The sequence below is a fragment of the Acomys minous genome (assembly GCF_964271855.1).
Source record: "Acomys minous genome assembly, chromosome: 5".
NCBI lineage: Eukaryota > Metazoa > Chordata > Mammalia > Rodentia > Muridae > Acomys > Acomys minous.
This window is the reverse complement of record NC_140494.1, coordinates 126,473,921-126,496,836: the sequence shown is the minus strand read 5'-3', so window position 1 is coordinate 126,496,836 and position 22,916 is coordinate 126,473,921. Positions and strand designations below refer to the sequence as shown.

The window sequence follows — 22,916 nt, the reverse complement described above, 5'->3', positions numbered from 1 at the left end:
AAGCATTCGTGGGGCACGAGAGCGCATGGTGGTGTGCTCATTGGAGGAATGGAGGTTGTGTGCTTACTGGGTGCCTGCTAGGTGTTGCCACCTGACTTGCTTGAAATGCCATTTGCTTTCAGTGGATGTAACTTTGGGCCTTCTTGTTATAGACAGTGATGCAATTTACTTGCTTTTCTTTGCAGTGTTAGAGGGCCTCACACATGCTAGGCAAACATTCTTACCACTGAGCTACCTCCCCAGCCCATGAGATACTAATTTAATGTAACCTTCCTCCATCAGTTGGTAAGAGGGACATTTCTTCAGTGAGTTGCTAGTTTGTTTGTTTTTCAAGACAGGGTTTCTCTGTGTCGCCTTGGCTGTCATAGACTCGCATTGTAGACCAGGTTGGCCTCAAACTCACAGAGATCCATCTGCTTCTGCCTCCCGAGTGCTGGGATTAAAGGCGTGTGCCACCACGCCTGGCTCAGTGAGTTGCTTTTAAGATCCAGACATGGCAACAGTCTGTCATGGATGACTGACCCTGGACCACATTTTGCTTAGAACTTAAGAAGAGGTAACAGGGCCTGAAGAGATGGCTTAAAAGTTAAGAGAGCTTACTGCTCTTGCAGAGGGCCTGGCTTCCTTTCCCAGCACCAGCATCAAGCAGCTCACCACACCTAAAATCCAGTGCCCTCTTCTGGCCTGCACATACATGGTGCATATGCATACACTCAGGCACACATATATACGAATAAATAACCAAACAACAGCTTGGCAACCACATGGACATATACAGAATTGCAAAAAAAGAATGTGGTGCCTTCAAAAATAAATTGTAAGCAGTCTGGTGGACCTAGAACATGCAGATGTTGCGCACAGCTGGACAAGAAGATGAACCGAGAGGTACTGATGCAACTAATCTTCTTTGCTGGGGAGCTTTGTATATAAAGTCATGGGAGCCAGTGGGGGCCGCTGCGCAGAAAAATGGCACCACCTGTTCTGGTTTCTTTCTGCTCTTACTCTGACCCGAAGCAACTTATAGGAGCAAAGAGCGTGCTTGGCTTACACAGACAGGCCAGCGCATCACAGGAGCAAAGAGCATGCTTGGCTTACACAGACAGGCCAGCGCATCATAGGAGCAAAGAGCGTGCTTGGCTCACACAGACAGGCCAGCGCATCACAGGAGCAAAGAGCGTGCTTGGCTTACACAGACAGGCCAGCGCATCACTGCGGAAGTCAGGTGGGGACTCAGGCAGGAACCTGGCCTTTCCCACAGCCCCTATCTCACATATCTAGCGATTATTCAGGGTACAGTTTGGTTACTAAAAGACCCAGCCACAGTCCTCCAGGTGCTCAGAGACTTTTGGAAATAGTAACTCTAGTTACCAAAGAAGTGGGTTAGGACCGAAAGGGCAGTGGGCAGCGCTCTGACTCTGACGGCCAGCCCCTCTGCAGCACCTCCTGTTACCCTTCTCACCCGGAGCTCATTGTCTTGTCCCTGGGGCCTTTTTCTGCCAAGTGTCCCCACCCTCCGCGTGATGCTTTCAGTGCTAGTAAATGCCGAGTAGGCATTCTCTAGGCTGTGAAGATGTTGGTGCACCTGCTTGGACTGTGAGTTCAAGGCTCCCCAAGGACCCTCATGGCTGGACATTCATAGTCAGCACGTGGCTACACAGAGAAACCCTGTCTCAAAACAAAAACAAAACAAATAACCTTCTCCACGCCCCCCCCAAAAAAAAACCCAGAATGCAGACTGTAGCTAAGTTGGTAGAACACCAGCCTAGCATCCACCAAGCCCGGATCCCATTCCTAGAACCGTGTAACCTGGGAGTAGGGACGTGTACCTGTTCTTGAGAGGAGGAGGCAAGAGTCAGAGTCCAAGGTCAGATCAGTCTCCAGCTACAAAGGGCAGTTGAAGTCAGCGTGGGCCGACACCCGTGCCTAGCAGGCAAGTGATCAATAACTCAAGATGGCGCAGAGGCCCGTGCACGTGGCACCCCATCGAAGCCCTCTGAGCTCTTTTTGCATGAAATCTCTTCAAGTTCGCTGTATGCATCACCCCAGCCAAGCTGCATCCTCACCCCCTGCAGAATGCTCTGAGCAGCGGCTGCTGCCCCGGCCCCTGAGATCCGCTCCTGCGCTGCTGTGGTCTTCTCCCACTCCGTGTGCTCCTCTGATGCCTCCACTTGCTATCCTGGGCTTTGCAACGCAAAGCCCGTCCAGAAGAAAGCTGTCTTCAGGCATGTGTCCAGGGAAGGACAAATGTGGTTTCCTCGAGTGTGAGGAGCAGTAATAAGCGAGTTGCTCCACACCCAGAAATAATGAGCTCGCTGTTGGCGCGCCCGCTTTGCTCCCTGGGGGGCTGCCGGTTGTTGGAACACCTTCTTGTTAAGACCCTGCTATGGGCTTTGGATCTCCAAAGCTGCTGTGCTTAGCCAGCCCACTGTGTGTGGACTGGGGCTGGGCTGCTTCATGAAGATGGAACTTAGCCCTGGGCTTCAGAGGAGCAGGCTGTGGTGAGGGAGGCGTGCCCAGGGGTGTCCTAGAGGAGGTCTGAGCTGATGCCCTGAGTGAGCACGGGCTGAGAAGAGGCTCAGTCAATAAAGTGCTTGCCCCCCAAGAGTGGAGACCTTAGTCCAGATCCTCAGAACCGACGTGCAAAACTGGGACTGCAGCGTGCAGGTCACCTCAGCACTGGAGACCTGAGGCTGAGGACAACACCTAAGGTCAACCTCTGATCTCTGTATACGTGTGCACGTGTACACATGCACCTAGACATACATTCATGCCCAAGTAAGCATGTACAGAGAGGGAGAGAGAGAGAGAGAGAGAGAGAGAGAGAGAGAGAGAGAGAGAGAGAGAGAGAGAGAGAAAGAGATTGGAGAATAAAAGAAAGCAAACCTATGGTTTATTTCTGGGCTACCCAAGAGCAGCAATGCTTCCTGAGGGGTTCAGCAGTCACTTTGTGATTTACTGATGCCTTCCCACAGTTGTTAAGGTCAAGCCCTGGATTTCTTCTCTTCTATAGCATCCTTGATGCCTGCCCACAAACTAGGTTTGTCCACCCGCTCTCAGTGGGCCAATTAAAGTGACAAGGAATAGTGAAAGGCAGAGAATCATTCATTCATTGCTGTTACATTGGGAAGAACAAATAACGGGAAATCTCTCCTAGGAAGAGATTTCAAAAATGGACTTGGGAGTTTATGCTTATATAGACGACAAGAAGTACACATAGCCAAGCCATCCGAGTCATGGCGTGGGCCCACCCATCACCATTGTCTGCTCCAGTCTCTCCTGGAAATAGTAACTCTAGTTACCAAAGAAGTGGGTTAGGACCGAAAGGGCAACGGGCAGCGGCCAGCGGCCAGCCCCTCTGCAGCACCTCCTGTTACCCTTCTCTGACTCGTTGGTTGTCAAAACTCTGTGAAATCTCTTCCTAGGAGACACTTTCCTCTCTGACTGGCACCAGGCCTCAGCCTTTTCCTTCTCCCCACACGAAATCCCTGGGCAGATCCCAGTTTCTTCGGCAGCATTGTTTCAATGGCCTGTCTGCCTGAGGGAAGGGCACAGGCATCTCTCTGCAGAATGGCCCCACTCCTGTCAAGAGTTTGCACTCCTGACACCCTTGAAGGCCGTGGGTGAAAGCAGGTCTCTGATGGGCAGCTGTTCACCTCTCCCCTAACTCGTGTTTAGCTTTAAGGTGTCATGAAGAATTTGTGTCAATAGTGTTCTCCTTTGTGGCTGTGATGCAGAGGAAAGCACCGCTTCTGTCTGACCTTGTGTAATGAGAGTCTGTGGCTTAGAAGCTTTCTCTGGGGAGCTCTGTGCAGGGATGCCACCTTTAAAACTTGTGGCAGAGTAAAGCAGTGAACACATTCTCTTTTACTCTTTGCCGTGAAGCCCATGAGCCTGCGTCATGAGCATATTCACTCCTGTCCTGAAGGCAGAATTCTGTGTGTCCGGACAGTGTTGATACCAAAGGTGGGAGGAGAAAAACCACCAGGCCAAATTAATTAATGTAAGCAGTTAATTAAAGTAAGCTTTCTTGTTTACGTACATGGGCTGCCTCCCCCTAAGGTGGAGTTTGAGAGGAAGATAAGGATTTTATAGCTCAGGGGTAGGGGATTTGGTGGGCACAATAGGTGGGCTCGCAGGAGCAGAACATCATAGCAAGTTAGTTCTTCCTGAAACAAAGACATGGCTGTTGGGAGGGCGTAACAGGGTAGCCATAACACCAGGTAGTCCTAACAGCAAGGTAGTCACACGAGGTCATAGAACCTTTCAGAACAAAAATAGGGTTGCAGGCTGGAGAAATGGCTCAGAGGTTAGGAGCACTGACTGCTCTTCCAAAGGTCCTGAGTTCAATTCCCAGCAACCACATGGTGGCTCACAACCATTTATAATGAGATCTGGTGCCCTCTTCTAGCATGCAGGTGTACATGCAGGCAGAGCACTGTGTATATAATAATAAATAAGTCTTTTTTTTTTTTTAAGTAGGGTTGCAAGATGATTATAAACAACCCTTTCAAACAAAGACAGGATTGCCGTTCCTGGAACCGACAGCACAGAACCATCAGTAGTTAAGGTGCCAGGTGGAACAGAGCCCAATCCTCGAGAAACAGAGTTTGTCTTAACTCTAAGATGACTTGTAAGCCTAAGATGGCGGCAGGCTGGCTCTCCAGCAGGTGTCCCGAGGACAGCTGCGTGCAGCGTGGTTGCCGTCTTAGCAGATGCCATAGATGAGGAACTCCTCTTGCTTCCCGGGGCCTTTCAGGTCAGACAGGGCCCACGATGCACCCTGCCTCTTCATGGAGTTCTTTGGGGAAAAAAAGGCAAGGAGCTCTCCTCCTCCACCAAAATAAAGATGAGCCAAAGCAATCACACCGCTGAGTGTGATAACCGCAGCGGTCGCAGGGGCAGACCTGGTGCTTGAGGCCGCTGCGGTTCTGATGGTTTAGTCACTGCCACTGGGTTACACTGCACCGAGTTCCCGCTAGCCTGCCTGTCTCCTGCCTAAGGCACCTGCACCTTTACAGCCGTTCAGACTTACCAGAGCGTGGGCTGCTTACCGTCCTCCCCGTCTCACTGAAAAGGAAGCCAAGCCCTGGCATGTAGCAGGTTAGCAGCAGAGCAGGAACATAGGTTTTCTGCACCCATAGCTTAACTCTTTCCCTGACATCTTCCTGCCATGCGAGGTATTCAGTAGGGAGTCCTGCGCTGGCCTTGTGTCGTGCCCATTCACTCTCCCACCCTTGACGTCGGCAAGTCTCCAGGATGCTGCCTGGGGACATGTGGGTGCTCCGTTGTTACCTGCGGGGCTTCGGCCCTTTGAGGACTTCCCTCAGCTAGCCTGCCAGGGATGCAGCAGAATCACTTACAACAGAGCTCCACAGCCTACTGGGCTCCCTGCAGATTGATTTCTCTTGTATGTACACCTACACTTCCATAATCCAGTTTATTTATACAAAGAAAATGATAGTGTGCTGGGCAGTGTTGAAGGGAAGTGCATTTGTTATTAAAAAAAACATTTTTTTCCTTTGTATTATGTTTTTGTTTAAAAAATAAATAAATAAATGTGTTGGTTTGTGTACTTAGGAACCTGTGGCGTTCTCTACCATCCTGAGCAAGCAGCGTATAAATATAATCTCGGCAGTTTGGTGGCTCCATTTTTCTTTTCTCTTTTTATTGTGAAAAGGGATTGCTTTTGATTCTGCAAGTAAATGTATGAAATCAGGGAAAGAAAACACTTGGGATGCATTGCATAGCTGTCCTCTGGGACGTGGTTTCTCCTGGTGCCTGCTTGTTTGCTTTCAAGAGTCTCACTACACTGTTGGAGCCAACCTGAAACTCAAGGGCCTCTTGTCTCAGCCACCCCCCACCCCCGAGTGATGGGCTCATGTATCACCATGCCCAGCCTTGTCTTCTGATTTCGTTGGTTGGTTGGTTGGTTGGTTGGTTGGTTGGTTGGTTTTTGGTTATTCTTCACAGATCAAGTGATTCTTAAGAGTGAGCGATGCTTCGTGCTACCTAAGACATGCTTAACCCCTTCCTCAGGCACAGCACACCCACGACGCCATCACAGAGGCTGCACAGCTGATGAAGGAAGCTGTGGATGACATCATGGTGACACTGAACGAAGCTGCCAGTGAAGTGGGACTGGTGGGAGGCATGGTGGACGCCATTGCGGAAGCCATGAGCAAGGTAGGCTTGAACTAGCTCCCGCTCCCTCAGGTACCGTCCCTACATGCTCTTCCCTGGGAAACGGATTGTCAGTCAAGACCAGCAAGCCGTCTCTTCCTGGAGGGTGTAGTTAATGAGCAGATGGCCAGTCATAGATCCAACGTATTATTCTTCCTTCATTATTAATTCATTAGCTTTGTAAACCACTGCACAATTATTTCCAGTTTAAATGTGGTTAAAAATAGACACTGTGACAGTGTCATTGGCCACCCTTGTGTGTAAGATGGAAGTAATTACTTACACCTTGGGTCCTCTTCATAGGCTGTGATGGGGTGCAAACTCCAGGAGCAGTTAGGAAATGATTTCCAAGTGTTGGCTTTTGGAAGGGTGATTTTAAAATTGGGGAACTTTCTAGAATGCAGGAGCCTGGACTTTACTCCTGACTTGCTCTATCTCAGTCTCAACTGAGTGGAGCCTAGGAATCTCTGATGGGACTTTCAGAAATCTTATGCTTTTGATATTTACTTAAATGCATAAAAGATAGCTGGGCGTGGTGACACACACCTTTAATTCCTGCACTTGGGAGGCAGAGGCAGGCAAATATCTGTGAGTTCAAGGACAGCCTGGTGTACAGAGAGAGCTCCAGGACAGCAAGGCTACATACACAGAGAAACCCTGTCTCAAAACAAACAAACAAAAAGCATAAAGCCCTAAGCTCTCAGAGGCAACAGGCATAGGAGGAAGCACAAGTCATTTTCTGGCGTTGCATGCCATCAGTTGACAATGCTTTAGACTGAACAGGGTCTGCACTCCATGGTTTCTACTTTTCCTGAAAGGATTATGTCTCTAGCCATGCCCTTTTGACATTCTTGGGGTAAACAGTTGTTATCAGCCTGCGATGGCGCAGACAGTAGTGTTAGTGTCTGTCAGGGAATGCCTACTGTTGGACTGTGAGTACACCAGTGTAGTATTTCAGGATAACATGTGGCCTCAAAGTGCTGATTTAGAGATTAGCTGCATCTGTCTCCATAAAGGAATGACACCCTGCAGCAGTCACTAGAGGGACGGCTCCCCACCTCCCGCCATCTTCTGCACACTGAAGTAGCAAGCCTGGCTTAGAGCGCGCCTCCCTTCGGAGACCTGAGGCTCCACTTTTTAGAGTCTCCTCGGTCAGTGCTGGCCATGCTTCAAATACAGACGGCTTGGCAGACAATAAGTGCATCTCCCCTTTTCCTCGAGGCCACCGGGTGGGGCTCAGGAGGCTGTGCTTGACTTTGAGGACAACAAAGCAGCAGGACTTTGGAAACAGAGCCGCATGGTCCAGCAGGGATGTTCAATAATGGGGCCCGTGGTTTCCTAGTAGCAGTTGAAAGTCAAATGATCCTCTTTTTCTTTCCCACAGTATTAATGTAAATATAGGAAATGTCCTACAAATGCCCATAAAGTGGAAGGCAGGCCCCGAAGTCTCTCTTTGATGCCAGGAGCCTCACATACTGTGATGCCTTAGCTGCTCTCACACAGCTGGCATCACCGCTCCAGCGCTCCCTTCAGAAATAAGCCTGGTATCTCCTGATGGTGCCAGGAGCTGCTGGCAGCAGAGGCCATGCACGAAGGGTAGCCCTCTCCTTCCTGTAACATACAAAGTGGGATTTCATTGCTCTCCACTAACTCCTAGTGTTTGTTACTTTGGTCATTGAAGGGATTTGACAAGAAGCAGCCTAAGGGAGGATGGGTTTGTCTTAGCTTGCAGGTCGAGAGGTACAGCCCAGCGGCTGGGTGAGGCACGGCAGCAGGAATGTGAGGAGGCAGCTGGTCACACTATGTTTGCAGGCAGGAAAGAGCGGCATCAACGCTGGCTGGCGCTCAGGTCACTCTCGCCTTTCTATTTGTTCTAGAACCTCACGGCCCGTGAGACGGCCCACGTTCAGTCTTCCCACCCCAGTGGCCCACGTTCAGTCTTCCCACCCAGGTTAACTCAGTGTAGAAGCGCCCACACAGACGCGCTCCCGGTCTTCCCCCTAGGCGATTCCGCTGTTAAGTTGGCTCTCAGTATTAGCTGTTACATTACCTAGCTTGGCATCCAGGGCACCACACTCCACCTCCTCGTCACCCTCCATGTCCTCAGCCCGTCCCTGGGGCCTTCACGTGAAGTGCTGTTTTGGATCCTTTGGGCCTCGAGCCACATGTCCACGAGCAGCTGGCATTGTGCGCCTGAGCTTCACTAAAATGGCTGAAACATGAAGTTAATTCTACCTTGGATGCCATTTTTCACACCTCGGAGTTTCTGTCATGGAGGTGTCCTAAAGACTTATGAACTGATGTGTTAGTGCGAAGCCCTAGGCTGTCTGCAGGCTAGCCGTGGAGCTCTTGATTTCTCCGGTCAGGGAAGTGGTGGGATTCCATTGGATCGTGTGAAGAGTATCTTTTCCCTCTCTGTGTTTGTCTCCTCCATACCTTTGGTGCCAAGTAAGTAAGTAAATAACAGAAACAAAATACAAACCTACCTGTCTCTATCCCTGATATTTCATAAACGGCCGCAAACTACAAAGGTACAAAGGCTAAGTTCCTGGAATAAAGGAGACTTCCTTCAACTAAGTTTGAGATCCTAAAACAGTTTTGTTCTTGCCGTTCAGGGGCTAGTGTTTTGCTGTGCGGCGAGGGGTCATCACTGCCTATGCGTTCTTGCTTCCCTTTACCACCAGAATGCCGGGCTGCTCAAAGTTAGGCCAGTCCTGTCTCAGTTGAAGGAGCCCACCAGATTGCCAACACTTGAAAAGACGTACTGCCAGTTTGTGCTGAGTGAATGAGGCCGCAACCTGATCCATAGGATCCGTGCTGTGGCGAGGGTGCCTGGTGCCATCTGTCTTGACCGGTTCCCCTGTGGTTCATGCTGATAGTTTCATGAAAACATCTTCCTGGCACGTACAGCCACAGTGCCAGGTGATAACGTCTCTGTCTCACAACATAGTTTGTGCCTGCTTGTGACACGTAGCTCTTACTAAGACACCGTCTGACATGCCCTCAGTTGCCTTCTCAGCACGTGGCTCTAAACCACGTTGACAAAGAGCTGCCAAGGAGATTGTCTCAATTGGCTACCCAGGTCCCGCCGTGATGTGCAGACTCCTCATCCAGCAGGTCTTGTCCCTCACTCCCACTCGCCTCCGCATCCCTTCCCCTTTGATGATGCTCTTCTCTCCACAGTTGTAGGCTCAGTTTTATTAACCAGTATATTTTATTAACAGCTTAGTAATCGAGCATGCATCATTTATAACCTGACTAACCAAAACAATAGTAAAAGAGGATTAAGGAACACAGTAACAAAACCATAAGGATATCAGTTCTGAGGAGTGATTCTCCTGGCGTAATCAGCAGGAATCCTTCTGCTGGAACCTGGAGTAACCAGAACCTGGAACCTCAGCAGGAACCAGAGCCCTGAAGCCTTCCCTCGAACGCTTCTCTCTAGGAGCATCTTGAAGTGGAGCAATGAACAGCCAAAACTATCCCAAGTCTCCAATGAGCCCCACCTCCAGTTATGAGCTCATTTATATATCTCCTCCCAGAGTCTGTTCACGGGCAACAATCAAGCTCCCGCACGAGTTGGTTGATCTTCTAATGGATTAACCTCACCTGTTCTCTCACAAGACTGTTCCAATCCTTAAAAAAAAAAAAAAAAAAACAAGTTTATCTCTCCTTCATCTCCCCCTTTCTATTTAATAAAATAAGCTAAATACAACAAAATAAGAATTATCCATTAAGTTAACATTTACAAGGACCAGTCCATTTGTAGTTAACAATTTTTAAGAAATTATTCCACTATCCTGTGCTACTGATTATTTAAACTTATATTAATACTGTGGCTATCTAGTCTTCAACCCCATCGGAGACTCCAGAAGGAAAAACTATCTAATATGAGGGAAGGGCAGGCAAGCAACTTCCAAAAGTATTGACAGGACAGAGAGCCGACTGTCTGGACAGTCATGTAGTCCTCTGCCTGTGCTGACTCCCACACACTTCGTTGCCTCTCCTGGGACATCCTTTGGGTGCTGTACAGCATCATGCTAACGGAGATGGTGCCGGTGCTGAAGTGGGTAGCCTTTTTTTTTTCATTGGTGTTGTTGACGTCTTTTCCTCCTCCTCCTCCTCCTCCTCCTCCTCCTCCTCTTCTTCCTCCTTTTCCTCCTTGTCCTCCTCCATTTTCCTAGTCATCCCTTCTTCCTTTACGTAGCTCTTGGCCAGGTACATTTCAGTTGGTGTTTGCCACAGCCGTGTGATACTTGGAAGGACCCGAGGCCCAGGGAGCTTAGGCTCTTGAGAGCCATCCAGGAAGCTAGGGTCAGCATGTCCCCCACCGTCCAAGGGACTGCTCAATCTCACTCGTGCACACAGTCATCTTGCCCTTCTCTTAATTGCTGTTGCACTTAGAGCCCCTGAAGGCTCCTTTGCTCTTAGCTTCCTGTTGTTGACTTACTTAGGTCATCACTAGGCATCCCTGGGCACAGACAGTGGTGGACTGTAGTATCGTTACGGAAGAAGTCCTCGGTGATGTAGATTCTGCCTCCTCTGCCACCCCATCTTCCACACCTGGATGTCTTACATGTACCTCCACTGCGATTCTGGTCAGAGACACTGGGGCTGAGTTTGTACCAAAAAAAAAAAAAAAAAACCTTCTGAGGGGCTTTCTATTTATCCTAAGTTTCTAATTCTTACAAGTGCAGCCCATACTTGGCCAGGCTTCTCATGGCTCCTGGGTTCTCTTCCCTGCAGCTGGATGAAGGCACACCTCCTGAACCAAAGGGAACGTTTGTTGACTACCAGACAACTGTGGTGAAGTACTCCAAAGCCATCGCCGTCACTGCTCAGGAAATGGTAAGAAGAAAAAGCCCCGCCCACTGTGGGTTGCCCCGCCCACCGCCATCTGAGCCTTCCAGTCTGGGATCTGTGCAGGAGGGAGTGGCTAGCCCGTGATGCTGGTCCCCCCACCCCACCCCACTCCCCCCACCCCCCCCCTACCCCGACACCGTCTCCTACTTCTTCTCTGTGGTCTCAAAGCCCCAACAAGAAGGAATCCAAGTTGGCTAAGATTGGGGCATGGATGCAGGGCGCAAAAGGGAGGAGAGAGAAGGCAGGAAATGAGAAAGAAGGTGGCATGAGAAAGGAGAGGTTTTAATGGCTTTAAATTCTAGCATAGGAGAAGATATTTGGGACTAAAATAGTAAAAGGAAAAAGCTGTCTGACAAAATCAAATTATAACACTCAGGCAATCAGTCTTTTAGGCAAAATTAGTGTGGTTTATTTTTCCTTAATTTCTGACAGCAAGAGTGGTGTCACTTTTGAAAGTAACTTTTTCCCCCACTGGAACATAACTCAGACAACACTGTTCCGGGTGAATCTTTATACATGGCACTGGGAAGCGCTCTCTTGACGTTACACAGTTACGCGAAGGATGCCAGATGAGCTCTTCTGAGAGTCATGCACGGAAAATGTTCCTCTCCACTTGCAGTCCCAAATGCTGTAGGTTAGAGAGGATTGTCACATAAACCTGAGTCAGCAATTAAAGTGGCCTAAACTGGAGCCACCAAAGCACAGCTCTCTCCCTGGCTCTGTCATGTAATGGTGTGTCCACTAGAGGTTGAGCTTGGCCCACACAGGGTCCCTGCCTGCTCTACTCATGCATGCCAACGAATAGCAGGCCTGCTGTTTAAAGGAGTATAGCCTGAGGGATAAGGGAATAGTCACAGTCACTTTGGAGTGTCCCAGCAAGCTGGAAGTTACCCAGGACCGTCCTTCTAGGGGAGGAGAGGGGACAGATCAAAGACCCCTTTCTGTGCAGTATGGCACTGGGAGGAGGCATTTTTGAGTGGCCTCATGAAGTTTCCGGAGAGTCTTCTGGGCCAGGCTTTGAGCCAGGCTGTCCCTCATCCCTCAATACCTGTGACTGCCAACAAGCCCACCCTCCAGTGTATGGCCATCCTGAGGTGGCTAGCCTGGCACTCTAGATTGGAGCTAGGTACTGTTCACCTGTTGGGTGAAGAGTCTGTGTTCCCGGTGACAGGGTGCCAATGGCACAGCTCAAGATACAACCTTATCTCTTGTGATCCCTGTTGTGATTCTTGGACTTGAGGCCCGTGACACTGTATCTTAAAACATGCCTTATTCCCGCCCCATTAGATACGAAGCCATTTCAAGGGGCTTTTTAAAAGTCCTTTAAGCTGGGCACAGTGGCACATCCTTGCAATTTCAGCCCTTAGGAGGTAGGTTAAGAGGGATTGAGAATTCAAGGTCGTCCTTACCTACATACTGAGTTTGAGGACAGCTGGATGAGACCTTGTCTTAAAAAAAAAAAAAGGGAAGAACGCTTTAAAATCAAGGTGGTAAAAGGCCACAGATGGGGCCAGGAAGCTGGTAAAGATGTGTGTAACCAAATCTGACGACGTGTATACAGTCCCTGGAACCCGCACGGTGGAAAGAACTAACCCCTGTAAGTTGTCCTCCGACCTCTACACATGCATTGTGGTGTATACACAGACACGCGTGCACACACACACACACAGATAAAAATAAGTTATTTTTTAAAGAGTGAGAAAAGAGTTATGACAGGTATGAAATTCCTAAAAAAAGAGACAAAGACTACCTTTTAGGTGACTTTTTTGCTCATGGCAAAAAGGAAAAGTAGATAACATTAAACTGAGGCCTGCTGTTCTGAAGCATGGGGAGTCAGGACCGGCATGTCTCTGGCAGCTCCCTGTTATGCTTAGTCACGAGTTCACCCGAGTTCCACTCCCTGATGATGCTGGCTCGTCCTCTGGGTCTCATCCTTGACTTTGTGACAGCCCTGTCCTCAGATCCTCTCTTGCCTGCATCCCCACGGAAGCCCAGATCAGGGAACACCAATCACTGACAGGGCTCACTCCCCAAAGTGGCCCCTTGTGGGGGTTCCCTGGTGACCCCTTATCACAAGCTCCCTGAGATTGGCCCCTGAGGACACGGCTCCACACTGCACGGCCTTGCACGCTGAGCATGTGCCCATCTGGCCTGTGTCGCAGGGCAGTCACGGCCCTGGCCTGTCATGTGCGATGTAGCATGGGCTTTGCTTGAACTGCCCTCCCCAGCGCCCAGCCCCTCATGCAAGGCCTGGCCTTCCCCTTCCCCGGGGGCTGAAAGTCAGGAAACCCCTCGGCTTCCCGGGGTATTAACACGTGGTTCTGATGCTTCTCTTTGTGTATGTGTGTATGTATTTGTGTCTTGCTTGTGTTCTTTTTCCAGATGACTAAGTCGGTTACTAACCCGGAGGAGTTGGGAGGCCTGGCTTCACAAATGACCACTGACTATGGGCACCTGGCTCTCCAGGGCCAGATGGCAGCAGCCACCGCCGAACCAGAGGAGGTCTGCCACCTTAAGGCCCCTATCTTAAGAAGCAAACTCATGGTGCCGTTCCTGGGGACGGGAGAGGGGAGGGCCCCGTAGCCTAGTTCCGCAAGGCCCCAGTCCAACAGCCAAGAGGAGGTTTCATTCCCATCACTGTGCAACTGACACCCCAGATTCACTCAGCCCCAAATTATGCCCAAAACCTGGATCCTTGCTGAGGCCAGCTGGCCAAGAGCTAGGGTCCCCTGGAGAGTGGGCTCCCAGATGGAAGGGTTCTGTTTACTGTATTCTGCCAGGCCCCTTGCCACTGTCCATCACCGTCCTCAAAAGCCCAAGCTTGGGACTGCCACTTCCTGCTTCCTGCTCAACACTCCAACAAATATAAGACCCACATGTGGGGATCTCATCGCCCCTCGTTTGGGAAAAGGCTGCTTGCATGGCACAAAGCCCACCCAGCCCATAGGTTCAGTACGCACCTGCTTTCCTTGTCCCTTTGCCTAGGGTAGTGTAGACATGGCCTCAGCAGGTCTATACCCATAAGAGTCTTTGAGTGGCAAGTTTGTCCACTGTCAGAGAGCAGCCATCACTGGAAGCTGTGAGGAATGGGCTGGCACAGGGATGGGGCAGCACAGCTGGGGACCCAGAGGGGGCCTGGCGGCAGCTTTGTTAGTATAAGCACCTAGAAAGGGTGTCTAGGGCCCAAGAAACCATGTGGCTTCTTAGGGAAAGTTCAGTCTGAGAAACAGACTGATGGAGGAACACGGAAAGACCCAGATAACCACATTCTGTGAAAAGCAAGCTGTTCATTGACTGTAAGCCATGTTCAGAATTTTCCTGACCATTTGAGGGTGTGGAAGCCACAGGTTTGTAACTGGTCTGCTCGTTCTCCTGAAATGACAGCCTCTGTTCTCGCTTGACCAGTGCTGCTGACTCTGCTGGGAGTGGTCAGGACCAAATGTGCCTAACAAAGGCTTCTAGAAGCAACCATACAAACACAGACTTAGAACAAAGCACTTTCTAACGTGTGTCATAACAGCGCATGTAAGCAGGCGTGTCATATATATGTACTGAGGTACATATATATCTAGCATGGGGTTCCTTCAGTTTCTAACCAAGCCCCTGTCTTCAGATGGCAGAGTCAGTTAGGCCTCAGCATGAATAAATTGCATTTGTGATAAGTACGTTAAGTCACCAAGAAAAATACCAAATCTTGGCTCCTTTTATATAACTCCCCCCTCCTCCTCTTCCTCCTCTTCCTCCTCCTCCTCATCTTCTTCCTCCTTCTCATCCTCTTCCTTCTCTCCCTTTTTTTAATAGTCCCCCTGTTTTAGTAAGACTACACTATAATTCTAGTCTGTAATTTATCTAGACATATAATTCGTTTGGTCAACGTGTAATTTTGAATTTTGTAAGCAAGTCGAAGGGAACTTGTGTTACAGTCAGGAAGCGTGTGAACAAAGGGAAGGAGTATTTGACTTTGAGTGGGGATTAAAATCAGAGACCATGCTTGCCAGGGAGATTTGGCCCCCTCTCCAGGGACAGCTTTGCACTGGGATCCACTCTCATCTTTCTGGATTTAGAACACTGGCCGGCCTTTTCCACAAGGGTAAAGTTCCCCTGAGCGGCCCACCCCAGTGGCAGGAGCAAGCAGAGCCTTGCTGCAACAGAGTAAGGACAGCACCGAGGCAGCAAGGCGAAGAATGCCTCGCTAGCCGTGCGATGCGTCACCTTGCGTGCTGGGTTTTGGCCTCTGACATTGTCAGTGAGGTTTGCTGTCTTCAGCAGAGCATCCTGAGATGTAGTTTACAGTCCATACACAAGAGCAGTATGACCAAGTGCCAGAAATGGCAGCGAGACTCTAAGGTTACCAGTGGCTTGTGCAGGAAAGTTCTCTGTGTGCATTTGCCAGACAGATGCTTCGGGGAAAACTGAGAAGGTTAGGAGGTCCCTGAAGCAATGTAGGGTTTTGGTTATTTTAAAAAAAAAAAAAAAACCAAGATTGTGGAAGTTTTTTGTATACCCGAAAGGGCCCCACATCCCAGCATGTGAAAATATTTACATGTCGGGCAAGCTGGAACCCTTTCCTGCCCAGTCCTGTGGGTGTGCCCTGCAGAGTCCACATTCTGGTCTTTTCCACAATGTGACAATTACAGGAAAAACTGGGCCTCTGTCCTCAAACATCAAACAGGATCTTTCTCTGTTTATTTTTCCATGGAAAACTCAAGGCTTTGTTAATAACGCTGTGGAAAGTCTTCAGGAAAGTGAAAGCCCCTCTCTCTGGCTGCTTCGCAAGTTAAGATTAGTCCCTCTCTGGCTGCACATGCCTGTAAGCTTAGTGCTGCGGGGCAGACACAGGAGGATGCCTGGGTCTTGCTGGCCAGCCAGCCTAGCCAAATAATTGAGCTCCAGGCTCAGTGAGAGACCCTGTCTCAAGGAGTAAGGTGGAGAGAATCAGAGACAGCTGCCATTGACCTCTGACCTCTCTCTACATGTGCACACATAGAGGCGTGCACCAGCATACACGTGCACAGAGAGGGATGGGGCTGAAAATGGGGAGGAGGGAAAGAAGGAGAGATTGGGACCCTAGGAGCTACAGCTCCAAAAATACAGATTTAGTGACTGTAGCTGTTGTCGCTGGGGTGAAAATCAAGTCACCACTGTGTGAGCCAGTGAGAGCGTTTGTTAGTTCCTGTTCAGGAAACACAGCCTGCACCCCAGGGGGGATGGATGTGCATTCTAACATTTTCTTTAAAAACAAAAAAATCCACCTCAAAACTACCTGTCTGAAGAGAAGTGCCGCCCGGTTCTGTTGATTACACTATTTGTTTTCCATTTCATTTTCTAAGTTGATCTGACAAGTTCCACGGCCTCCCTTGTCTAAATCTCAGAGGCTCCTCGAGGCCAGCAACTCTGGACCAGTCGCTTTTAAAGTATGCGAAAAGTCATTTATTTTCTTTTCTCATGAGCAGTAAAGGGAAGATGAGTCGCCTGTTTTAGTCAACGCTCCTACCTCCCCCACTGTAATCAGATGTAGCTTCACCAAGGCCAGGGCTTGAGGCTCAAGTAATGCTTTCCTAAAGTTGCCAATTTAAAACCCCAAGTTGTGTGTGTTTGAGCAGCATTTCTCCATAACAAATAATGGCCGTACACTCAGTCCACGCTGAGGGTCCTGCAGAGCTGGGCCAGACTCGCTGAGAAGCTTAATGCTGCCTTGGGCACGGGGCAGGCATTAATGTTTATCAGTTGAAACACGGTCTTAAAACTGTGTTCCCTTTCTAGAAAGCTCCTCCGGCCATAAAAATTTCCAGCGAAATTGCCAGCAGACTGTGGTGGCTCTGTGGTCCTCTTGTGTTCGAGTGTTCCATCGGCTGACAGTAACCTGGGAAACTGAGGGTGCTAAGTGCCAAGCCCAGATGCTGTGGCGGGCACTGTCCACTTATCCTCAACAAAGCGCATGAGACAAGAAGGGTCATTTGCTTTCCTCATTTCAGGGATGATCAGTCGGAAGCTCAGGGAGCTTAACAAAATTCCGTTTTTATTGAAACCGCTTTTAAAAACTTGAATTAGAGGGTTTTATTTTGTTTTATTTTAAAATTCTCTGCTGCTGCTGCTACTGCTTCCTTCTCCCCTGACGTCACCAGCAGTCCCCTGTCACTTGGGGATCTGTAGTCTTTCTTTGTGTAAGAGCCCGCACTTTTCATTGACTACTTGGTGTTAAACTTTGTGGGCGCGTTTAAGGACTAAGTTGAGTTTGAAACTAATGTCACATCCTCTGACTTCACTATGATGTCATAGAAGAGCCACTGGCATATCTTGCAAAATAGATTTGTCTTCTAATCTCAGCACTTGGGAGGCTGAAACAGGGGGACCAGGAGTTCCTGGCCAGCCTGGGCCACAGGGCTTGACTCCATCTCAAACACAACTGTTTGAATGGCATCCCTGCTGTGGGGGTGAATACCTCCCACCACCCCCTCGTTGGTGGTGTGTCCTTGCTGCGTCAGTCCAGACGTGTGGACAGAGCTAGCATGTTGTAAAAGGCTACCTCTTGTATTATGCATCACACAGAGAGGGTCAGTAAGACAGCCTTGGTGATGGGGAGCCTCTGTAGGACCCCAGGGCAAACACTAGAGGACACTCAGAGAGCAAAAGCTCACCTTTCTGGGTCTTACAAACTTTCTGCTAACTGGATTTCGAAGCCCCATGTCCCTTCCCTTTCTAGAAGCAGTCGGCATTTTCTACGGTAGGAAACCAAATATTGGTAATCCTTCCCACTTTCCAGGGTCACTCTTCTCTAAGCTTTAACAAATGGGATAAAAGCAGGAGACAACATCCCCTGGGCCAGAATCTCCCCAGGATTATTTGTAGTATCTGAAACCTCGTGGTGAACCTTCTCGATAGACGCTAGAAGCCGCTGCCCTGGCTTCTAGCTCTTGTCGGTTCTTGACAGGAGCACTGGCCTGTGCTTCGAGTGTTTGCATGCTTTGGGAAGGTGGAGGGAGGACCTAGGTCAGGCTTAAAGGAGGCAGCTGGCAGCCTAGCTATGGAGAAGCTTAATCCACTTCTTAGGCGAACGAGCCCTTCTGATCGCCCAGCCCAGCATCCTTACTAGATCACATGCCAGGGCTGGGACTGTAGCTCTGTTGGTCTAGCCTGTGTAAGACCCGGGGTTCCGTCCCTAGCCCCACAAAAACTGGCTGTGGTGTAGCACGTGGCCGTAGCCCCAGCTCTTGAGAGGCAGAGGCAGGGGGATCTGAAGTTCAAACTCGCCTCAGCCGCAGTCAGTCTGAGGCCAGCCTGAACTCTGTGAGATCCTGTCTTAATTTTTTTTTTTAATAAAGTAAATAAATAAGACAGGATGCATGTCTGCTAACCCTTTAGAGCTGAAATAGGAAAGCCAAGCACGCCTTGGGGACAGGAAGCCTGGCCTCGGTGTGATTAGTGTCCCCATGCAACACAGCTCAGGAAAGGGGTGTTATGTTTGATAAGTGGATATATATATATACACATATATATGTATATATATATATATATGTGTGTGTATATATCCATATTTTTTTAAATCTGGCCGCTTTACAATATGCTCAACACTGACGGTGTGCTTTGTTCTCACAAAGGGGGATGTACAGAAGAGCCTTGCGTGCTGCGGGGACTCAGTAGATGCTTGTTGAATGAATTAACACAACTATCCCACAGAGTTTGATCTGAGAAGCGTCCATTCCTGTCAGGTAGCTTGGGATCCAGACGAGCTAGACCCTCAGAAAAGATAAACACACATCAGGAAGGCATCATGCTGTCCCCGTGAGCTACAGGCTCGCTTAATGGAGGCTGTGGGCATTTTTACAGTCATTTTAACAGGAAGGTAAATCACTACATTCTGGACTTCGCCAGACAGGGGTTCCAAACAGAAGTGGAATTTTCCTAGCTGGGCTCCCGGAGGGCACAAGAGAAATTTTCCACCTAGGGCAGGCCTCAATGGCAGGGTCCCTCACACAACCTTCCGTCTCCTGGCTTTGCCTCTGTAGATCGGATTCCAGATCCGCACACGCGTGCAGGACCTGGGCCATGGCTGTATCTTCCTGGTGCAGAAGGCGGGGGCCCTCCAGGTGTGCCCCACAGACAGCTACACCAAAAGGGAGCTGATCGAGTGTGCCCGCTCCGTCACTGAGAAGGTAAGGGGGTCCCCTCTGGGTAAGATGGATAGAGTTGTTGTGCTGAGCCTTGGCATTTAATGTGACCAGCTCTGGTGGGGACGAAACCAGAATTAGTCCCGCTGAGGTGGCTGCCTCCCTCTCTACCCAGGTCATCCTGGGTGAGGATGGTATCACAGGGCCTTCTGTGATCCACAGGACCTAAGAAATTCAGGGGAAAATAGAAGCAGGCCCCAGGAAAGTCATGATTGCTGTCACCATACGACAGGAAGAGGGTGTTGTGCAGGTGGCCCCACCAAGGTCAACATCAGAAGCCCACTGGTGTCACAGCCTACCCAGTAACTGTCAGTCTCCCTTCCTGGAGAGTTTCCAAGTGCTGTGAGCTGGGACAGAACAGTTGAAAAGGAGCTAGGTAGAATAGTATAAGCTGAAACCCCAGCATAGAGAAGGCTGGAACCGGAAGAGCCAGCCTGGACTGTCCAGTGAGACCCTGACTCCAGAGGCAGAAACAAACAAATGAACAGACTGAAATCCTCTTGGTGTGTAACCTCTTCATTCATATGCCCTGACGCAGAGCGGGCTCGGTGACTCTAGGCAGTCAGCTGATGGTCCATAGAGGAGGAGAAGGAGAAACCAGCCCTGGGCTTCTGAGCCCCAGGGCTGCTTCTCGGAAACATTGTGGGGAGTGTGGTCAGAAGGCTTGAGTTGCTTATCAGTCGCATCAGCTTTCCAAGCCTCGGTTTCCTCGTCCATAAAATGAGCACACACGTTTTATAGTCTCTGACTTGCAGCATCAAGGTGTGTAAAAGTGTCTGGTACTATGCCAGGTTCGTAGTTAAACATTTAACAGATTCCAGCCACTGCTGTCTGTGTGCTTTCCTCCAAAATTTGTCAGTCCCATGGCAGTTTTCCTAGCTAACAGCCCCACCACCACCACCACCACCGCTAGATCCACCCCTCATGCCCAGTGGCTCCGAGGATGCAAGCCCCTGTCCTTCCGTGGCAGCTGTTGCAGCTGGGAGGATCTGGAGCTTCTGGGCTCTGCAGTTCCTCTTCACTCCCGTGTGCATAGAGCTCTGCATTGTTCAGAAACTTGGCGGCAAGGCCAGAGGGCTGGGCAGAGGAAGCGCTCCGCTCAATGGGAAGCTGCTTACAAGGGCTGCTCTGTCAGCCAGTCCTGGACAAGGCTGAGCCTCCATCTGGCTGCCTCCCCCACTGCCCGCAGGACTGGCCAGCTTCTGGGCTCTGCAGTAAGAGTTGAGTCTCTCGGCAGGAGGAAGGTGCCTTTCTGCCCTTCAGGGGCCCAGCTGCATGCAGGATCACTTTGAGCTTGCCTAAGTCTCCTCACTGCCTGTCACGGCAGAGCAGACTGACTCAGGGTACATGGAGAAGGACGGAGGTGAGGTGGTGGCCAGTTTCTAGCAGTTAGCCTTTTGGCTGCTGCTTCCTGCAGGTCACTCTACCTGGGCGTCGTATTCCTACGTATCTTGTGATAATAAAGAGAGGATCCCTCATCCATGAGCCCCTCGTCTCTCTTTGTGTCAGACCCAGTGTTCATACTCAGTAAATACCTATTGTGTGCACACCTTCCACGGTGGGTAGGGCTGTTTCTGGCCTCTTCTTTCAACCAAGACTCTCTCTTAAACACAAACACTCAAAGACATCACATAACTCCCAGGCCTTTGTCACCCATCCTAAGAGATCTTTCCAGAAATTGCTGGCTTCATTCCCAGACCAGCTCTGTGCCAGCCTTAATGTCTTTTCCTGGTGAGACCTTAGTGGCATCTAACGAAGGGTTGGACAAATGAGGGGGTGCCCTAGTTTCATTTGTTGATGTGATAAAACACCTCAACATAAAAACATCTTAGGGAGGTGAGGAGGCTCAGAATTGCAAGTTCCAGTCCGTCCATTTTTGGGGGAATCTCCACAGCAGGGACGTGGCAGCCAGTTGTAGGATATCTGCAGTGAGGAGCAGAGAGAAATGAATGTCTGCCTGCTTAGTGCTCAGCTAGCTTTCCCCCCTCTTACACAGGCCAGCACCCCAAACCAGGGAGTAGTAACACCCACAGTGGGCTCGCCTCAGTTAGCCAGCTAAGGAGAAGTCCAGAGCTAGAGAGTTAGTGGCAAGAGCAGCAGTTACTCTTCCAGAGGACCTGGCTTGAGTCACAGCTCCCAGGCGGTGGCTCACAACTCTCTATAACTCCAGTCCCAGGGGCTACAGCATCCTCTTCTGGCCTCTTGGGGGCAAATGAACTAAAATTAAAAAGGAGGGAATCCCTCACAGTCGGCCCTCAAGCCACCTGAGCTAGACAGTCCCTCGGGAGGCTCTTTCCGGTGAGTCTAGGTTATGGCAGGTTAGCAAATAAAAATCCGCCATCCCAGGAGAAGAAACAGTTCTTTGTCGGCTTCTCTTGGATAAAATGGCCCCTGTGTCCATCCTGCCAAACTACACCCCACAAGTCTCCTGAGGCCCCAGTGGCACAAGAAAGAACATCCTGAGCCCCATGCCTCTTATCCATGCTGTGATTCCCCTGCTTGTGCAGTGTGCTTCAAGAAGTGTATTTACCTGGGATGAATTAGCCACTTGGTCTAGCAGAATCTGTGCGCTTTCAGCGAGAGATCCTGTCCCTTCCCACCCATCCAACCCCACCAACACCACTTGGGATGTTTTTGGGGGAGCAGTTTGGTAACTAATTGGAGAATACACCCAGAGGTTGACCTCTGCCCCCTGTTCTCACCTTATGCGCGCGCGCGCGCGCACACACACACACACACACAGTGTGTGTGTACACAGGTGTATTTACACAGCTGTCTGTGGGTCAGCCATGATCAAGAATAGCCAGTGTGTACAGGCAGAGATGGAAGAGCCTTTAGCTGCCATGCAACTCACTGTTTCTAGGACAGTGGCCTGTCTTGAGGACAGGAACGATGTGCTCCGAATCCTTTGGCAGAGCTACCTCTCTGCAAAGAGAGTAGAGAGGCATCTTAGAGGGGACCTGGAGCTGTATCTCACAGGATGAGCACATCAGTGCTGGACGCAGACCAAAGGACTGACCTGGAGTGGGAAGGCAGATGTGTGGGGACCTAGGTAGCTGGCAGACATGGCGGATGGTGCACACATGGCTTGGTTGTGAAGAGGGTGTGGGGCAACCAGACACTGACTATAGCATGCTGCAAGGGAGCAGGAAGGGATGAGGGTAGAAGCTGGTATTCAGGGCTTCTGATATGGACCGTGCTGGCATGAAGCCCTCAGCCCACGTGCCGGGCCCACTGCTTAGCGGTGGACCATGACTTGTGGAGGCCCCACTGGGACCCACTCTGGAAAGTGGCCTGTACTGCATGGCAAGATGAATGATGGGTATTAGCAGGAGTTGTTCCTCTCAGACATAACGGAAGGGGCGGGAACAGCCACCCACATCTCAGGGGCCTAACCTGATCCCCCAGAGATTTGGTGAGTACTGCCCTCCAGGGACTAGTCATAACCTACAAACACCTTCCTGGGCACTTTGCACATGTTGTGTTCTGATTAATGGTTTTACAGTCCAGGAAACTGAGGCTTGGTGAAGTAGGCTGCCTACGGCCAGGTGGCCTGTGACTGGCAAAGGGAATTCAGACCCAGGCTCTTTAACCTCTGAGCTGCATCGGCTCTGAGAGAGGGAATTCAGTATTTGCAGCGGTGGTACGCCTTTTAGTCATCTTCCCCCCATTCCCTGGCTCCCCTCACGTCACTTTTCTACCTTA

The 22,916-nt window shown here is 50.1% G+C and overlaps 1 protein-coding gene across 1 annotated transcript in view; it reads left to right on the top strand.

Moving 5' to 3' along the window:
* TLN2 (talin 2) overlaps positions 1–22,916 on the top strand; it is a 269,148-nt gene that overhangs the window by 199,948 nt on the left and 46,284 nt on the right. The window contains 4 exon segments of the mRNA XM_084781229.1: positions 6,037–6,183; positions 10,927–11,028; positions 13,426–13,545; positions 19,050–19,196. Of these exon segments, the coding sequence (XP_084637355.1) occupies positions 6,037–6,183; positions 10,927–11,028; positions 13,426–13,545; positions 19,050–19,196 (516 nt within the window).